This window comes from Sceloporus occidentalis, unplaced genomic scaffold (genome assembly GCF_023333645.1).
Source record: "Sceloporus occidentalis isolate IW3139 unplaced genomic scaffold, rSceOcc1.0.p SCAF_222, whole genome shotgun sequence".
Lineage (NCBI taxonomy): Eukaryota > Metazoa > Chordata > Lepidosauria > Squamata > Phrynosomatidae > Sceloporus > Sceloporus occidentalis.
This window is the reverse complement of record NW_028317202.1, coordinates 287,853-303,825: the sequence shown is the minus strand read 5'-3', so window position 1 is coordinate 303,825 and position 15,973 is coordinate 287,853. Positions and strand designations below refer to the sequence as shown.

Genomic DNA, 15,973 nt, shown 5'->3' with positions numbered 1-15,973 from the left:
GAAAATTTGCCTCACAAATACTCTACTGGATGAATGAGCAAACAGCCGAAAAGGGCATTATCGGCAAAATGTCGATAATAAAATAAACAGCCAAAATAATCGTCTGCAGGGGCCAGGCTGCTTACTTGTGCTCACTTGTGCTCACAGTGTGAAAGCAGCGTCTCTTGTACCGGCCAGGAAAAGCAGAAACCCAGCGGAGTCGCGTGAATGCACGTCACGTGACTCTACTCCCTTCCTTCTTCCCCTGGGGGTGGGACAAGAGAAGTTGCTTGCACAGCCGGGCCCCTACAGGAGTCTGCAAGTGAGAGATCTGCAGTTCAGGTAAGGGGAGGGTGTATGAGCAAGTATGCGTGATTTAGGGAGTGAATGAGTATATGAATGAATGTTTGTGAATGAGTGTGTGATAGCATGGATGTGTAAGTGTGGGGGGGGATAGCATGGCATAGGGAGCCTGTAATCAAACTCCTATCCTGCCCAGGTTCTAGCATGTACTGGCTGCCTGGGCATGGTAGGAGTGTGATTGCTGTTAGCAATTATATATATATATATATATATATATATATATATATATATAATTGCTATTGTTGATTTTTTTTGGTCCAATTTTGGTGTGTTAACCACACTTTTATTAAAAGTAACACACAAATCGAACCTTCAGCTCCCTCCACAGATTTTCTATGGGATTAAGGTCTGGTAACTGGCTAGGCCACTCGAGGACCTTAATGTGCTTCTTGAGCCACTCCTTTCTTGCCTTGGCCACTCCTTTCTTGCCATCCATCGTCCCTTTGATGCGGTGAAGTTGTGCTGTCCCCTTCGCACACCCCCAAAGCATAATTTTGCTCCATGTTTGACAGTGGGGATGGTGTCCTTGGGGTCATAGGCAGCATTCCTACTCCTCCAAACACGGCAAGTTGAGTTGATGCCAAATAGCTCAATTTTGGTCTCATCTGACCACAACACTTTCACCCAGTTCTCCTCTGAATCATTCAGATGTTCATTGGCAAACTTCAGACGGGCCTGTGCATGTGCTTTCTTGAGCAGGGGGACCTTGCAGGCGCTGCAGGATTTCAGTCCTTCACGGCATAGTGTGTTACCAATCGTTTTCTTGGTGACTACGGTCCCAGCTGCCTTAAGATCATTGACAAGATCCTGCCGTGTAGTTCTGGGCTGATTCCTCATAGTTCTCATGATCATTAAAACTCCATGAGGTGAGATCTTGCATGGAGCCCCAGACCGAGGGAGATTGACGGTTATTTTGTGTTTCTTCCATTTGTGAATAATCGCCCCAACTATTTGTCACCTTCTTACCAAGCTGCTTGGTGATGGTCTTGTAGCCCATTCCAGCCTTGTGTAGGTCATCCTTGGACAGCTCTTTGGTCTTGGCCATGGTGGAAAGTTTGGAATCTGATTGATTGCTTCTGTGGACAGGTGTCTTTGATACAGGTAACAAACTGAGATTAGGAGCACTCCCTTTAAGAGAGTGCTCCTATTCTCAGCTCATTACCTGTATAAAAGACACCTAGGAGCCAGGCATCTTGCTGATTGATAGGGGATCAAATACTTGTTTCACTGAGTAAAATGCAAATCAATTTATAATGCGTTATTCTGGAGTTTTTTGTTGTTATTCTGTCTCTCATTGTTCAAATAAACCTACTATTAAAATTATAGCCTGATTACGTCTTGTCAGTGGTCAAATGTACAAAATCAGCAGGGGATGAAATACATTTTTTCCTTCACTGTAAACAGCCTCCTGCATCCCAACCCAGCCCCGTCATTCACAGTATGAATAAGTGTGTCTCACATGGTTAAAACTTGACCCAGGAATGCGACTTTTACAATCTAAATTTACTGCTCAATCTTGGGTTTGTGATACCAATTAAAACCGATCATTCATCATTCACATAGTACAGACTCTATGCTAACTATGAAGAAAATAATAATGTTAATAATAATTATACAGACAGAGACAAACAACCTGGATTATACCTATAATAGAATATGATGTCCTGTATCCCTGGCTGTTCTCCAGGGAACAGATCTACAGGAGAAGATATGCCATCCAGAGAAGTCTTTGTTGTCACACCTGTTACAGAAATGAGAAGAAAACATTAGAAATTTTTATATTCTGCAAACCACTTCTATAAATTTACTTTTGTACCTTCAGATTTGTACATTGTTGCAAGCAAAGATATTACATAGACATAGACGTATGTTGGGCTGTTTGAGTCTGACATGTGCATGTATATAAGTGTATGGTGTTGGTGTGTGTGTATGATAGCTGTATGAGGTTAGCATTCCTGTACATGAGTGTGTGGTGTTTGCATGAAGCAATGTGTGTGTGTTACCGTAATATGTTAACGTTTGTGAGCATACAACGTTAACATGGTATGGTGTTAGATTGTGTAAGTGTATGGTGTTAACATGTGTGTCTGGGTGTTTTCTTTGCTCACCAATTAAGTGGTCCGCAATACTGATTGGCTGAGATGACAGTAATGTCTTGCGACCACTTGTGTCTGATGGGACAATAATGGACTGACAAGCATAGGAAGCAACAGAATTCCACGACTCCCTCTCAGCCCCTCTCGGATCTGTCACATTGTCCACACATGATGCCAGTTTTCGACCCTGGGACAAGTAATATGATTATAATTACTTCAGAACCATTACTGAAACAGTATATACTGTATATGTATGTATGTACATGTATATACACACACACACTATACATATATATATATATATATATATATACACACCGTATTTGCTCGGATATAGGCCGCACCCGAATATAGGCCGCACCCTAAAAGTTAGGTGCTTTTTTAAAGAAAAAAATGTCTTGGTAAAAAAAAAAACCACTTACATATGCTGCCACTCTGCCCCCGCGAGATATGCTGCTTCTCTGCCCTTCCCAGACATGCTGCCACTCTGCCCCCCCGAGATATGTTGCCACTCTATCCCCCCCTGAGATATGCACTCTGCCCCTGAGATGTGCCCCCCCTGGGATATGCTGCTACTCTACCCCCTGCTGAGATATGCTGCCACTCTGCCCCAAGAGGCCCCCCCCCTGGACTTACCGGTGCAGACTCCCCGGGGTCTTGCAGGGCCGGCGGGGGACAGCTACGCAGTACGCGTACTCAACTTCCGGTGCTGGCACTTCCGCCATGGCAAGTGCCGGCAAGGAAGATTGTTAGTGTACATTGCGCAGACGATGCAAGCGATGCAAGCGTTAACAACCTCCGCTGCCGGCACGTCTGCACGATGTGCTTTAACAATCTCCCTTGCCGGGACTCCCCCTGTGGGAATTCCCGGCAAGGGAGATTGTTAAAGCACATCGTGCAGATGTGCCGGCAGCGGAGGCTATTTACGCTCGCATCGCCGCTGCCGGTGAACGTCTGCGCGATGTACACTAACAATCTTCCTTGCCGGCACTTGCCATGGCGGAAGTGCCAGCACCGGAAGTTGAGTACGCGTACTGCGTAGCTGTCCCCCGCCGGCCCTGCAAGACCCCGGGGAGTCTGCACCGGTAAGTCTAGGGGGGGGGCCTCTTGGGGCAGAGTGGCAGCATATCTCAGCAGGGGGTAGAGTAGCAGCATATCCCAGGGGGGGGCACAACCTCCCGTGCCGGTACTTCCCCCGTGGGGAGTGCTGGCAGGGGAGGCTGTCAGAGCGCATCAGAGAGTAGGATGCAGGTCCCCTGCACTGCTGCGGGGGATCTGCATCCTAACCCTGCTGCCTGCCCGGCGCCCGTGACTGCATGTCCCGGGCGTCGGGCGCTAGACCTCAAATATAGGCCGCACCCCCACTTTAAAGACTTAAAGTGGGGGGAAAAAGTGCGGCCTCTATTATGGCCCTCAAAAATATTACCGTATTGGCTCGATTATAAGACGAGGTTTTTTTCAGAGCAAATGCTCTGAAAAATACCCCTCGTCTTATAATCGGGGTCGTCTTATAATCAGACCTCAAATAGGTCTGACTATGAGACGACTAAGATCCAGATCCCCCGCAGCTGCAGGGGACCTGGATCCTCCTGTCCCCCCCCCCCCCGGCCCCACTTACCGGTACTTCTGAGTCCCCGGTGTGTAGCTGGGGCAGCGTGTAGATGTCTACGCGATTCGCGTAGACAACTTCCGCTGCAGCAGGAAGGAGGCGTGGCTAGCAGCGGGGGTTGTCTGCGTCCATCGCGCAGACCTTCCCCGGCTGTCAGAGATCAGAGTTCCGCACCGGCGCGGGGAACTCTGATCTCTGACAGTCGGGAAAGGTCTGCGCGATGGACGCAGACAACCCCCGCTGCTAGCCACGCCTCCTTCCGGCTGCAGCGTAAGTGCGTGGGATCTACACGCTGCCCCGGCTACATGACAGGGAAGTCAGAAGCACCGGTAAATTTGGGGTGGAGGGCGGGGGAGTGTTAAATGGGGGGCATAAGGCATTTCTGAGGCAGAGTGCTCTGTGAAATGCCTTTTAACCCCCTTAATGCCACTCTGCCTCCAGAAATGCCTTTAATCCTCAATACGCCTCCTGAATGCCTTAAACCTCCCTATATGCCACTCTTCCCCATAATATGCCTTTTAACCCTCTAAATGCCAGAGTGGCATATAGGGGTATAAGGCATTTCTGGAGGCAGAGTGGCACATAGGGGGTCAAAAGGCATATCATGGGGCACAGTGGCATATAGGGTTAAAAGGCATATCATGGGGCACAGTGGCATTTAGAGGGTTAAAAGGCATATCATGGGGCACAGTGGCATATAGGGGGTATAAGGCATTTCTGGGGCAGATGTGCATAACTGAGGGGCAGGTTGGAAAATAGAAGGAAATAAAACCAAAATATTTTTCTTAATCATAGCTTTTATTAAAAAAAAATAGTTTAGATGAATTAACATTTACTGGCAAAACTTTTTTCCTATAGGGTCGTCTTATATTCAGGCTTTTACTTTTTTTCCTAAATTAATATTCAGATTGATCTTATAATCAGGGTCGTCTTATAATCGAGCAAATACGGTATATATATATGTATATGTGTATATATATATATATATATATATATATATATAAAGAGCCTATACGTACACATAGTTACAATATGTGAAACATCACTGCTTTATATTCAAATTGTGCTACATTTTCAATGCACTTTAAGAACTAAGGTATGTCACTTGTCATTCATATATCATTTATTATATAAACAAAGAAAATGAGCACTCTAGCACTCTAAGAGCACTCTTTTCAGCCATGCACTGGAGACTTTTACTTTTGTAAAGGGGCTGAAACATTGATTTGTGAAATAAATCTTTAATCGTTAGCATTTTTTACAAGTGCTCCTTTTCTTTCTTGCTTTGTAATACTCAGTTAGGTCTGCACCAGGGCCTTTAGCTCCTTCAGTTGAGCGTTCAATGATCAAGATTCTCTAAGATAGATAGAGAGAGAGAGACAGACAGACAGACAGACAGCTAGCTAGTGACTGGACCTTAGATGTAAGCAGCCTAGGCCCATCACAGAGTTTTAGCTATAGGTACATTAGATCCTTAGTCTGGGTCTGCACACATATGCACACTTGAACAGGAAACACATTAACATACAGCCATTTGTAATAAGCCTTCACAAACCTGGTTCCCACAGAGGCTGATGCTAAAGTGATGATGATATCTCAGGCCTTTGTTAGTAAAACTTGGCGATGTGGAAAAAGATGTGACATTTGGGAGCGAGGAAAAGTCATATTGCAGCTTGCCTGATCCAAGTGGGACAGAGACTTGGCAATCACTAAAACATACGGTGTGGGCCTATGGAAAATTTGCAAAGAAAGTGGGGATCAGGATATACAGTACACTCTAGACTTCAATTAACAGTTACATAAAATAAAATTTTATGCTGCAAAAAATACATTTACAGTCCAACTCACTAGAAAACATTGTGTAGTGAACACGTTATTACCTTACAAAAGTGCCCCATGCTCTCACCTTATAAATGACCTGTTGTTCAACGTTATAATTTCCCATAATTTATAAATGATTTTCATTTGATACATTGCTTACATCATTGTTCCGTGTGCCTGGACCACATGTCATGCAACTTTCCACTCCATAGGGTTGTTGTGCTATCAGGTAAGTGTTAGGTGGGCATGCACTGCAGCTGCTAGTCTTCTTGTCAATGTAGTTCCCAGGAGGGCAGGAAACACAGAGGGAGTATGTGCCAAGGGCACAAGGACGGCACCAAGATGCCACACCATCTTGCGTGTTAGTAACATTAATAGAGTATATTTTAGCCACATCAGAAGTGTATTTTCGGCCCTGAATATTACAAGAAATAAAAGAGAAACAAAAAAAATGACAGAAGGTGAACAGGAGAAATGCATATGTGTGCTGACGGACAGAGATAAGAAAATAGTTATAAAAAATTAGAAGCTGGTACACAGAAATAAGTTTTCTACGGCTCCATATGACACATGTTCAGAGTAAAAATGAGTGACAGGAGGATTTAAAAAAACAGGATGGTTGGAGCCAATGTTCCATCTAATTTTTCTTAGTTGGCGTGCGCAGAACATTTCTCTTGTGCAAAAATTTTTAAAGAGCAAAAATTTTGTGCGCACAATATCCGCGCCGCATTAAGTTTCAAAAAAATTATTATTTTTTTCTTTTTTGTGGGAAAAACTGTTGTGCGCGCAATTTTTGGACGTGTGCGCTCTCTAAAAAAGTTATGTGCGCGCGCACAAGCGCACAGCTTAGAGGGAACACTGATTGGAGCCACTGGACTGCAGAACAAGAATGGATATTACCACAAAAGAGAAATGCCCAACATAAATGAGAAATGGGGCAACTTAACTATTTACTGCGGACCAGACGACATGAAATATGTGGAAAATACCTACCACCTGATTTTCAGTGGTTCTCTGAAATGCCCAGGAAAAAGTGGTATTGACATTCTTATCTACATGGTATGTATATGACTGCTTCTCATTTGTGCTTGTCCAGCTTTCAACCACTGAACTTAACTCAGAATTCACAGCCTGCAAAATAGAAGGCATAATTGATAGCCACTTAACTCCTGTGTGTCTTACGGACATCTGAACAACTATGTAACTCACAGCTACATACCTTCATGAAGAAAAACTGACATTTCACGGAACATTTCGTCTCAAACACAAATGTAATTGTGGAAGCCTCTTTACTCTCAATATCATCTGACGCTGTCCCAGAACCACTGAATACAAGAAAAGCAAAAAAGGGGAAGCGTCAAAGTAATGTCAGAGAGGAGCGTTAGACATCAGGGTTGGTTGTAAACAAGATGCTATATTTACCTGAAACCCGGAATAATCAGGCTGAGAAGCATGAAGTCATTATCTGCGGTACTTGCTGAAGTGTAAATGTGATCCCCTGCCACCTCCCATCCTAAAACACACACATAGAAAGCAATGATCATTGTGAGAAATTACTTCAGAGACTTAAAATACAACCTTGTAACATTAGCCACTGTATCCCGTTCCTGTTGTATTTGTTTGTACAAAATGTACTTTCTAAAGTATGATTCCAGCTTCACAAGTGTGTTCACATACACACATTTACATATACTGTCGGGATCGGGATGAGAAACCCGGTATGCAGGATAAATCACAACAGGCAGGGGCAGATCAGCTAAACACAGCAATGTCTGGTGACGATAGCCAAAGGTCAGGATCGGAGAGAGCAGCGTCGTCAATAATCAATAGTCAAGGGTCAGGATCGGAGAGAGCAGCGTAGTCAATAATCAATAGTCGAGGGTCAGTAACAGGAATCAAGTGGTAGCAATAGGCAACGCAATATAGCGCTCTGTCAGGCACAATAACTGAGCACTGAGTGATACCGCCAGAGGTCACCCGCCCCCCGTGCGTGGCATCATCGGCGTGCGTTCCCCGCCTTCTGCATTCAGGAATGGAGAAGGTGGGGAACACTGCCGCGAGGACAGCTGACAAAGCAGGAGCGGAGATGGCAGTGACAGCAGTGGCGTAGGAGCTGGTACTCGCAGTCAGCGGGTACTCAGGTGAGTCACTCCATCGGGCTCTAGGCTGCGGACCCTGACATATACTCACTCACATAGTGGTGAGCACAGCAGCCAACAAAGCCCTCTCCATCAGTGGTCCCTCCCGTATGAGTATGAGTGCCAGGAGGGACCACTGACATTCAGATGCAGGCAACATGTGAGGACTGAGAGGGAGGAGACCAGATGCAGGCAGCATTGTAGCCATGGTTTAAAGGTAAGCTTTATTTTTTACTGTTAAGTACATGGGTATAGTATTACCTTGTTTCTTTAAAAAGAGTGTAAATTGTGCTTATTATAATGTGACTCTTATATGATGTCAAAATATTTTACGTTTTGCTCATGAGGCCATACACTCTTAGGGTGCCCAGGGCCTCCAGCAAAAAAATTGGAACAAATGGTTTGCCCCCCCATCCTCTGATATTCTCTACTACTTGTCTACTCGTCTCTTTTGGTGGCAAAGAGGGCACAGCCAAGCTGATTGGGGCATTGACAAGCTGTTTGGTGGCAACTATGGCACGGACAATATATTTGGAGACACTGACAAGCTGTTTGGGATAAAGGTGCAGGGCCGGCCCGACAATGGAGCCGAGTGGGGCAACTGCTCCAGGTGGCACTTTTGAAGGGGCGGCACTTTGCCGCTCCAAGCCCTTTTTTTTTAAAGCGAAAGAGAGAGAAAGTGGCGCCGAGTGGTTTTCGCTTACCAAGCTGTCAGTACCTGCTTGGCGTCGGCTTGTAATGCTGAGTGCCGGAAGATTACCTCATTTCCGGCGCTCAGCATTACAAGCCGGCACCGAGACCGAACAGGGAGAGTCGCTGCTGAAAGGTAAGTACAGGGGGGGGAGTAAAGGTAGATAATAGGGACGGAGGGAGAGGAAGGGTAGATAAGTGGGGGCGGCATTTTAAAATTCGCCCCAGGCAGCATTTTGCCTTGGGCCGGCCCTGTAAAGGTGGCACAGACTTTTGGGGGGCACTGGCAAGCTGGTTGGGGACAAAGATGCTATAGGCAAGTTTTTTGGGGGCACAAATGGCTCAGCCAAACTATTTGGGGGCACAGATGACACAGACAAGCTGTTTACATTTTATATTATACACATTATCAGGATGCCTTGGGAACCATGTTGATTTCAGATTTAATAATATATTTATATTATAATATATGTACAGTCATTACCACACACAAGCATAAAAAACATGTCTACCTCCGTGGGGCCCCCCATGACTGCTGAGACCCTTAAAACTTTTATAGTAGTACCCACTGGTGGCGGCCCTGATGGTGCATACCCAAGTATTTGCAATTAAATCATTCCATTGTTAAGAGCTATCTCACGTACCTGTACCACCAAGATACTCAAAGCTGAACCCGCTCAACACTCTCGTCTGCATGTTTGTTGGAAAATAATTCCACCACTTGTACTCAAAGCCCAAAACTGCCTCTGTACCCACTGGGCATTGATTGCAAGCTGAAAAGAACAGGCAAGCGTTAAAGATTGGGAACATCTGTGGGGCAATTACTTTTTGGAAGTAATGGTTAATCACTGACCACTAAACATTTGTTTTTATTGCTACTCCGTGTTGCTACAAATACACATTTGTCTGCACACAAGTAAGGGACGAGCAACACCAGGCAGTACCGAGCAAACATTGAACAACATTTGTCTGCTTGTGGACTTACTAGTGCCATTAGAGAAGGTATTATTGGGACAGGGTTCACATGAACTTGAGTTTGTCTTGAAGAAGCCAGGGTTACAGGGAGAACACTTGGTCTTCACACCCGAGGGGGGCAACTGAACAGCACCCTTCACATTGTTACTGCATATCTTGGGCTCAATCCATTTATACATCAGCTGAGTCTAAGAGACAAAGAGTGAAAAAGGACCTCTTCAAACTGTAATGTATTGACAGGAAGGGAGGACATGCACCCTTGCTAATACAAAGATAAAGAAAATATGAAATATGCCAAGCAAATGTGGTTCTGTGTTTTTTATTGTTCTACCAAAGAAGTTATGGTGGTTGGGGCGTATCTATCATCCAGTAAATGGTTCACATTGTCTTACATATGAAACCTTCTAAAATAAATTACAGGAACTTGTTCTGTTACTAGAACTAGTCCTTTGAAATTTATAATCATATGGCCATGAGAAATAAAGCATGTGTAGATAAAAAAAAATTAAGCAATACAAGTAACTGATGCGATTGCTCATATACACTACATCACATAGGTTCAATTGAGTTCAAAGTGCAACCTTGAAAAATGTTTAAGGGGTACTTTATCACAAAATAAGCAAATAATGAGAAATTAGTGGTATATGAAACAATGTAGACTCAAAACTGAAATGACAAGAAACGCAGACTTATGCATTTGTCAAATAAAAAGAATAAAAGGTGAAGTATGAGTTATTTCAAACATCCATTATTATTAAAAAAGGGGAAACAAGCAGAACGATTCACATTTTCTATAGTTTTTGTTTTACTGATGATACAAAATTAAGATTTTTCACTGGAAACAAGCATTATTACTTGGTGTTTTTTTGTTTTTTTTACAGACTGGTGCATACATTCAATAATGTCTTAATACAGGTGGCAGAACCTAACACACAGGGCCGGCCCGACAATGGAGCCGAGTGGGGCAACCGCTCCAGGCGGCACTTTTGAAGGGGCGGCACTTCGCCGCCCCAAGCCCCTTTTTTTTTTTAAAAAAAGCGAAAGAGAGAGAAAGGGGCGCCGAGTGGTTTTCGCTTACCACGCTGTCAGTACCCGCTCGGCGCCCCTCTCTCCCTCCTCTGCGGCAAGTCTCCCTGTTCGGTCTCGGTGCCGGCTTGTAATGCTGAGTGCCGGAAGATTTCCGGCGCTCAGCATTACAAGCCGGCACCGAGACCGAACAGGGAGACTCGCCGCAGGACTGCTGAAAGCTAAGTAAAAGGGGGGGGGGGCGGAGGGAGAGGAAGGGTAGATAATGGGGGGGCGGCAGGGACGGAGGGAGAGGAAGGGTAGATGGGGGGGGGGCGGCATTTTAAAATTCGCCCCAGGCGGCATTTTGCCTTGGGCCGGCCCTGCTAACACAGCAGGGAGATTTAATAGCACCTTAATCTACCAACTGCTGTCCTGTTTAGAAAAACAAAAAGTGTCCATTTAGATAAATTATAGGTGACAAAAGCTGCCAGACATTTCATACTTCATGATTTAGTGGAAAATCTCTATCTACCTCTCCAGTTGAATCACATGGTGTATGTGTGTAGAAATAATCCTTGTCTGTGCAGGGAGGCCGAGGAATACATGATGCAGATCCAGGATCTAAAAAAAATAATTCACATGTTTATGACATGGTAAAGCCGTTAAAAATTTAATTGTAAATGTGTATTTTCCATATAGTTACACTTTCATTGCTAGAGAGTTTGTATCACATACTAGGAGCTGACATTCAAAGCAACAGAATCTTCAGGGTCTTTAGCCTGTATCAAATACAACTGGCTTATAACTAAGATTGAAGGGTACTCATGTCAAATTTACCTGAATACTTATCAGGATCACAGGGAGTACAAGCAGTTGCCCCCCGATTGGAGAAAGTATTTTGGGGACATAACTGACAGGACGCTGTCCCTTTGGTTGCGGCGAATGTGCCCGCCTTACAGAGAAAACATTCTGAGGTGTATGCAGCACCTGTGTGAAACACAAAGAAAAAATGTGCAATTTACCATCAATATCATAACCCAGTGGTGGGGGAGTACATTATCAGACTTCACCATCACTTGCCTGTAACACAACACATAGAGTCCCGAATGAAAGTGCCAGATAACTTTGCAAGAAAGTCCTCCTACACTATGCTACACAACATTCTTTCACATAGTCACATGATTGGTAAGAGGTAACATGTATAGCACTGCTGTTCCCAGATGCCCCCAAGATAACAATACAGCTATTGGTACAGTAGGTATCTGCGTCATAGACTGGTTGTAAAATTACAATTTTATATGCAATAAATATGATACAATAAAACAAAATGATAAACACAGTAAAATAATTTTTGTTATTAATTTGTTAAGTGTTGACATTTTTATATTATATATTGTATTGTATTGTATATGTGTGTGGTGGAGTCTCAGTTGTATGTATCATCTGGAACAAGGTGGCTAGGCATATGTTGGATAAATTAAAAGTTTTTCACCTTAATACATCATCCCCCCCAACTGTCCTGATTTGAGCGGGACAGTCCCGAGTTTGGGACTCTGTCCCGCCTATCCTTTTTAAAAAAAAAAATCTCTGCTGCTGAGATGATACTTAGCCAGCATTATGGTCGACACCTGGCTGGCTGAGAATCATGGGAATTGGAGTTCGCAGCTAGCATCTGCAGCTTTACTGTTGACTGTACTTACCATGATGCTCAGCCAGCATCATGGAAGCAGTATCTCTGGCTGAGCCTCATGTGAACTGTAGTTAACAGCAGATGATGTGACAGGTGTTAGTTGTGAATTACATCTCCCATGATGCCTAGTCATGGTGGAAACCTGGCTGGCTGAGCCTCATGGGAATTGTAATTCACAGCTAACATCTGCAGCTTTATCTACTGTTAACTGCACTTCCCATGATGTTCAGCCAGCATCATGGGAGTAGTATGTCTGGCTGAGCCTTATGGGAATTCAGTTCAATGCGTTGGTTATTTTTAATATGCATGACTGTGCTGACAAAAATGAAGCGTGTTTTAAGTGGCGATGCAAGCGCGGCATTGTAAAGTGCAATTGTTTGTATTGGTGAGTTACGCAAGATGTAAAAAAAATATATATTGGTATATAACTATGCACTCTACTGCATACACAATTATTTTGATATACTAGCGACGCCTAGAGGAACACATCGATGGCAGACAGTTAGATAGTAGATAATATTATTAACTGGTCTCCTTTCTAGATCAAGATTGTTTAGTAAATGTTTCATTTCATGGACTAGTTATGCTGTCAAATCCACCATACATGCAGATTAACAAACCAAAAATCCCCAGCAATGTCACATATATAATAGTGATGTCATGCCTATATATTATAAAGGGGAAAAAAATAGTTTTCTCCTTGAGCATTAAATGCAGTGTGGTGTACAGTAGGCCAATATAAAAAAAACATATTTTATCTCATTTTTCCCCAGTAAACAAACATTGACACCTCCAGGCGTGGAGCTTGCCAATGTTGTCAGTCATTTATATTTTTGTAAACTGCTCAAACACCACACTGAGCTGATTCTTTTTGGCAGAGCTACTGAAGTCTGTTTCTCCATAATCTTTTATTAGTCAGAGTATCCTGCTGAGCAATTAACAATGAGCCATTGTATTGTTTGCCACAAGGCAATATGAAAAGAATCAGGGTGTTTATTATTGGACTATGATAACAGAGCTAATGCACACACAAATGGCTACTATGTAGTTGCATCAAGACATTATAATATTCAAAAAACAGGGAAAATTTATTTTTAATCCCATGATAGTAATAAGAAAAAAATCATAGTAGCTTCCCTTTAAATACTGCACATTATGGCAAACATTTCTTGCTATAATACATACCTGTAATTAGTATGTTTCTTAATAGCACTGGTTTAGGAACAATAACGCCTATGTAGAAACCCGTAGTCCTCCAGTAGAGAACATTATTACCTTGAGTAAGCTTCATCTGGAAAGAAAATATATTTGAAATACAATCAAAGTAAACATGTTTGTCTGTCTATTGTGTTACACACAAACGACCAGGGCTGGACTTGGAATGATGAGGCAGCCCTGGCACGTTACATATGATTTGCTCATTCATCACGCAGCTGGAGCAGCAGATCGAGTGAATGTAGAGCTCTCTAAGCATTTGCTTGGTGTCCCACTTGGCCGGTTTGGTCTACCAAGCAACAACAATATACAATACAAAATTATTTATATTAAATAATATAACTGCAACATTGCCAGTTGGGATGACATACAATTAATTATGTCGTCAATGAAGCTGTGATTGAGGGTAGACAGTTTAGTTCTAGAAAATTTTTTTCATTGCTACCACTTAAAATCCCTAGCATCTAACCTGAGTTTAATGCAAAGAATAGTATTAACACTTTATACATACTACCTTCCGTTCCCCTGGAAACATAAAAAATCTTAAATGTATGGCATTTTTTTTTGGTTTACTTTATTGTGCTACAATCCCCACCACAAATTTCGTGATCCCTGCCTATGTTCCACTGTGCAACTAAAACACTTAACAAAAGGCAACTCTACATCATTTTTATTCTCATTCATATAACCCATTCAGACACCTTGGATATCACACAGATGCAGACTGAAACATTGTCAAACATTACATGATTACTTTTAAAATGTTTTTTATAGTATTATTTGTATATACCACATGTTTTGCCCCATACAGCATCCTATATATTGTTCCACAAATACAATACTTAGTATATTCTTTTCTCATTGTAATTCCTGTTCTTTCCATTCATATACAGCACAATTAAACATGGAAACAAATAAAGTAAGTCATGTTACAAACTTCATGAGAGCTCCAGCCTTTCTCTGTGCCTCTCATCCATCTGGATTCTTCTTCGCTTGGTTGGCACTGATCATTATGAACCTGCAGATATTAGTAGACGTGTTAGTTTTAAAAATGTATGTCGTCTCACCATGTAAACGGGATCTGAACACCAATTAAGCCCCTTCATCTGTCAGTTGAAAAGTTTTCCACCATTTTTCTTTTTTATACAGTACATTGAAGGTTTGACACCAGGGTGGATTTGATTTAAATCAGGTCAATTTAAATCACTAGTCAGTAACCCTCAAATTAAATCATGCTTATTAAATGTAAATATACATTTACTGAGTACTCTACTCCTCAATGTTCCTCAACAAATCTGGAGGAACATTGGTTACAGTTCACTAAACTGGAATAGTTCATGTGAGTTGCGGTGAGCTGAAAAACTTTACTTCACCAACGTAATACTCTAAGACTATGACGAGCCTACTACTCTGCAAGAAGAGCAGTTTAGGCTATGTATAACATCCAGTTAAATTGGTTTGACATTGTTAAAAGCCCTCTAATAAATTTCACAAAGTATCATGTAGGGCAAACTCAGTCCTACCTGCAGGACAAACTTAGTGATGCTTCACCTCACATGTACTCTACAGTTTAGTAAATAAACCCCTGTGAGTTCCATACAATATGCTGGCAGTTACGAGAGAGTATATCATTGTTAGAAATATGAGGCTCTGGAGCAGAATACTTACAAAGAACTCAAACCCAATGTTGGGGTCGGGGTATAAATAATCAAATCTAACTACTCCCTCTTTCTTCAAGTTGATAGAGTACATTAGGGTGGCTGAACATTCATCCGTGTTTGATGCCACATACTCGCCAGAGGGTTTCCATTGTGACCTTAACAGGAAGCAAAGGTAAATGTAAAGATGTAAAGTAGATACATAATTCTACTAGACATATATCCACAAAAAAGAAAGCAAAGAGGTGAGCAAGCTTAATAGTATAGCATTACTCACAAGCTGCAGTTGCCCATCACTCCCTCCTCTTCCCCAAATGGTTTGTTGGAAACGCTAGTGAAGCCATCGGGAATTTTGGTCCAATCGTCAAAACGCACACCAGTCCCCAAAGAGTAAGTTCCCTCTAAACAGGGGGTGCATTTCTGCTCAGTCATATCAAGGAACTCCCCTGCACTACAGGAGAAGGCTATGGAAGAAAGAATCATGCTTTTGTCATATCAGGACTGATTAAGAACAGTTTTGCCTTTTTTGTCTTTTGAAGTCTGTTATTTGCATATAATTAGCTATTTTTAACGTGGCTTGGTCAGCTAAAACGAAAACTGATAGTAATCATTACAGCATAACAAACTCCCTATATGTTGCGATAATGCTTGTTATCACACTATACATTAGTGTATTCTGGTTTAGGTCAGCAAGGCAATGGGTGGCAGATCAGTTGGGTGATCTTTATACC

The 15,973-nt window shown here is 42.7% G+C and overlaps 1 protein-coding gene across 1 annotated transcript in view; it reads right to left on the bottom strand.

The window, feature by feature from the left end:
• The window catches only part of LOC149276974 (endosome/lysosome-associated apoptosis and autophagy regulator 1-like), a 30,681-nt gene extending 14,992 nt beyond the window's left edge, over nucleotides 1–15,689 (bottom strand). The window contains exons 1-15 of the mRNA XM_089503183.1: nucleotides 15,520–15,689; nucleotides 15,253–15,400; nucleotides 14,522–14,602; nucleotides 13,555–13,660; nucleotides 11,517–11,666; nucleotides 11,212–11,300; nucleotides 9,682–9,859; nucleotides 9,341–9,469; nucleotides 7,291–7,381; nucleotides 7,088–7,193; nucleotides 6,862–6,999; nucleotides 6,029–6,283; nucleotides 5,603–5,776; nucleotides 2,451–2,625; nucleotides 1,987–2,083 (exon numbers count right to left, since the gene is read on the bottom strand). Coding sequence (XP_089359309.1) covers nucleotides 1,987–2,083; nucleotides 2,451–2,625; nucleotides 5,603–5,776; nucleotides 6,029–6,283; nucleotides 6,862–6,999; nucleotides 7,088–7,193; nucleotides 7,291–7,381; nucleotides 9,341–9,469; nucleotides 9,682–9,859; nucleotides 11,212–11,300; nucleotides 11,517–11,666; nucleotides 13,555–13,660; nucleotides 14,522–14,602; nucleotides 15,253–15,400; nucleotides 15,520–15,674 — 2,072 coding nt within the window. The 5' untranslated portion in view covers nucleotides 15,675–15,689. The remainder of the gene's footprint in view (nucleotides 1–1,986; nucleotides 2,084–2,450; nucleotides 2,626–5,602; nucleotides 5,777–6,028; nucleotides 6,284–6,861; nucleotides 7,000–7,087; nucleotides 7,194–7,290; nucleotides 7,382–9,340; nucleotides 9,470–9,681; nucleotides 9,860–11,211; nucleotides 11,301–11,516; nucleotides 11,667–13,554; nucleotides 13,661–14,521; nucleotides 14,603–15,252; nucleotides 15,401–15,519) is intronic.
• Nucleotides 15,690–15,973: the final 284 nt, after the last annotated feature.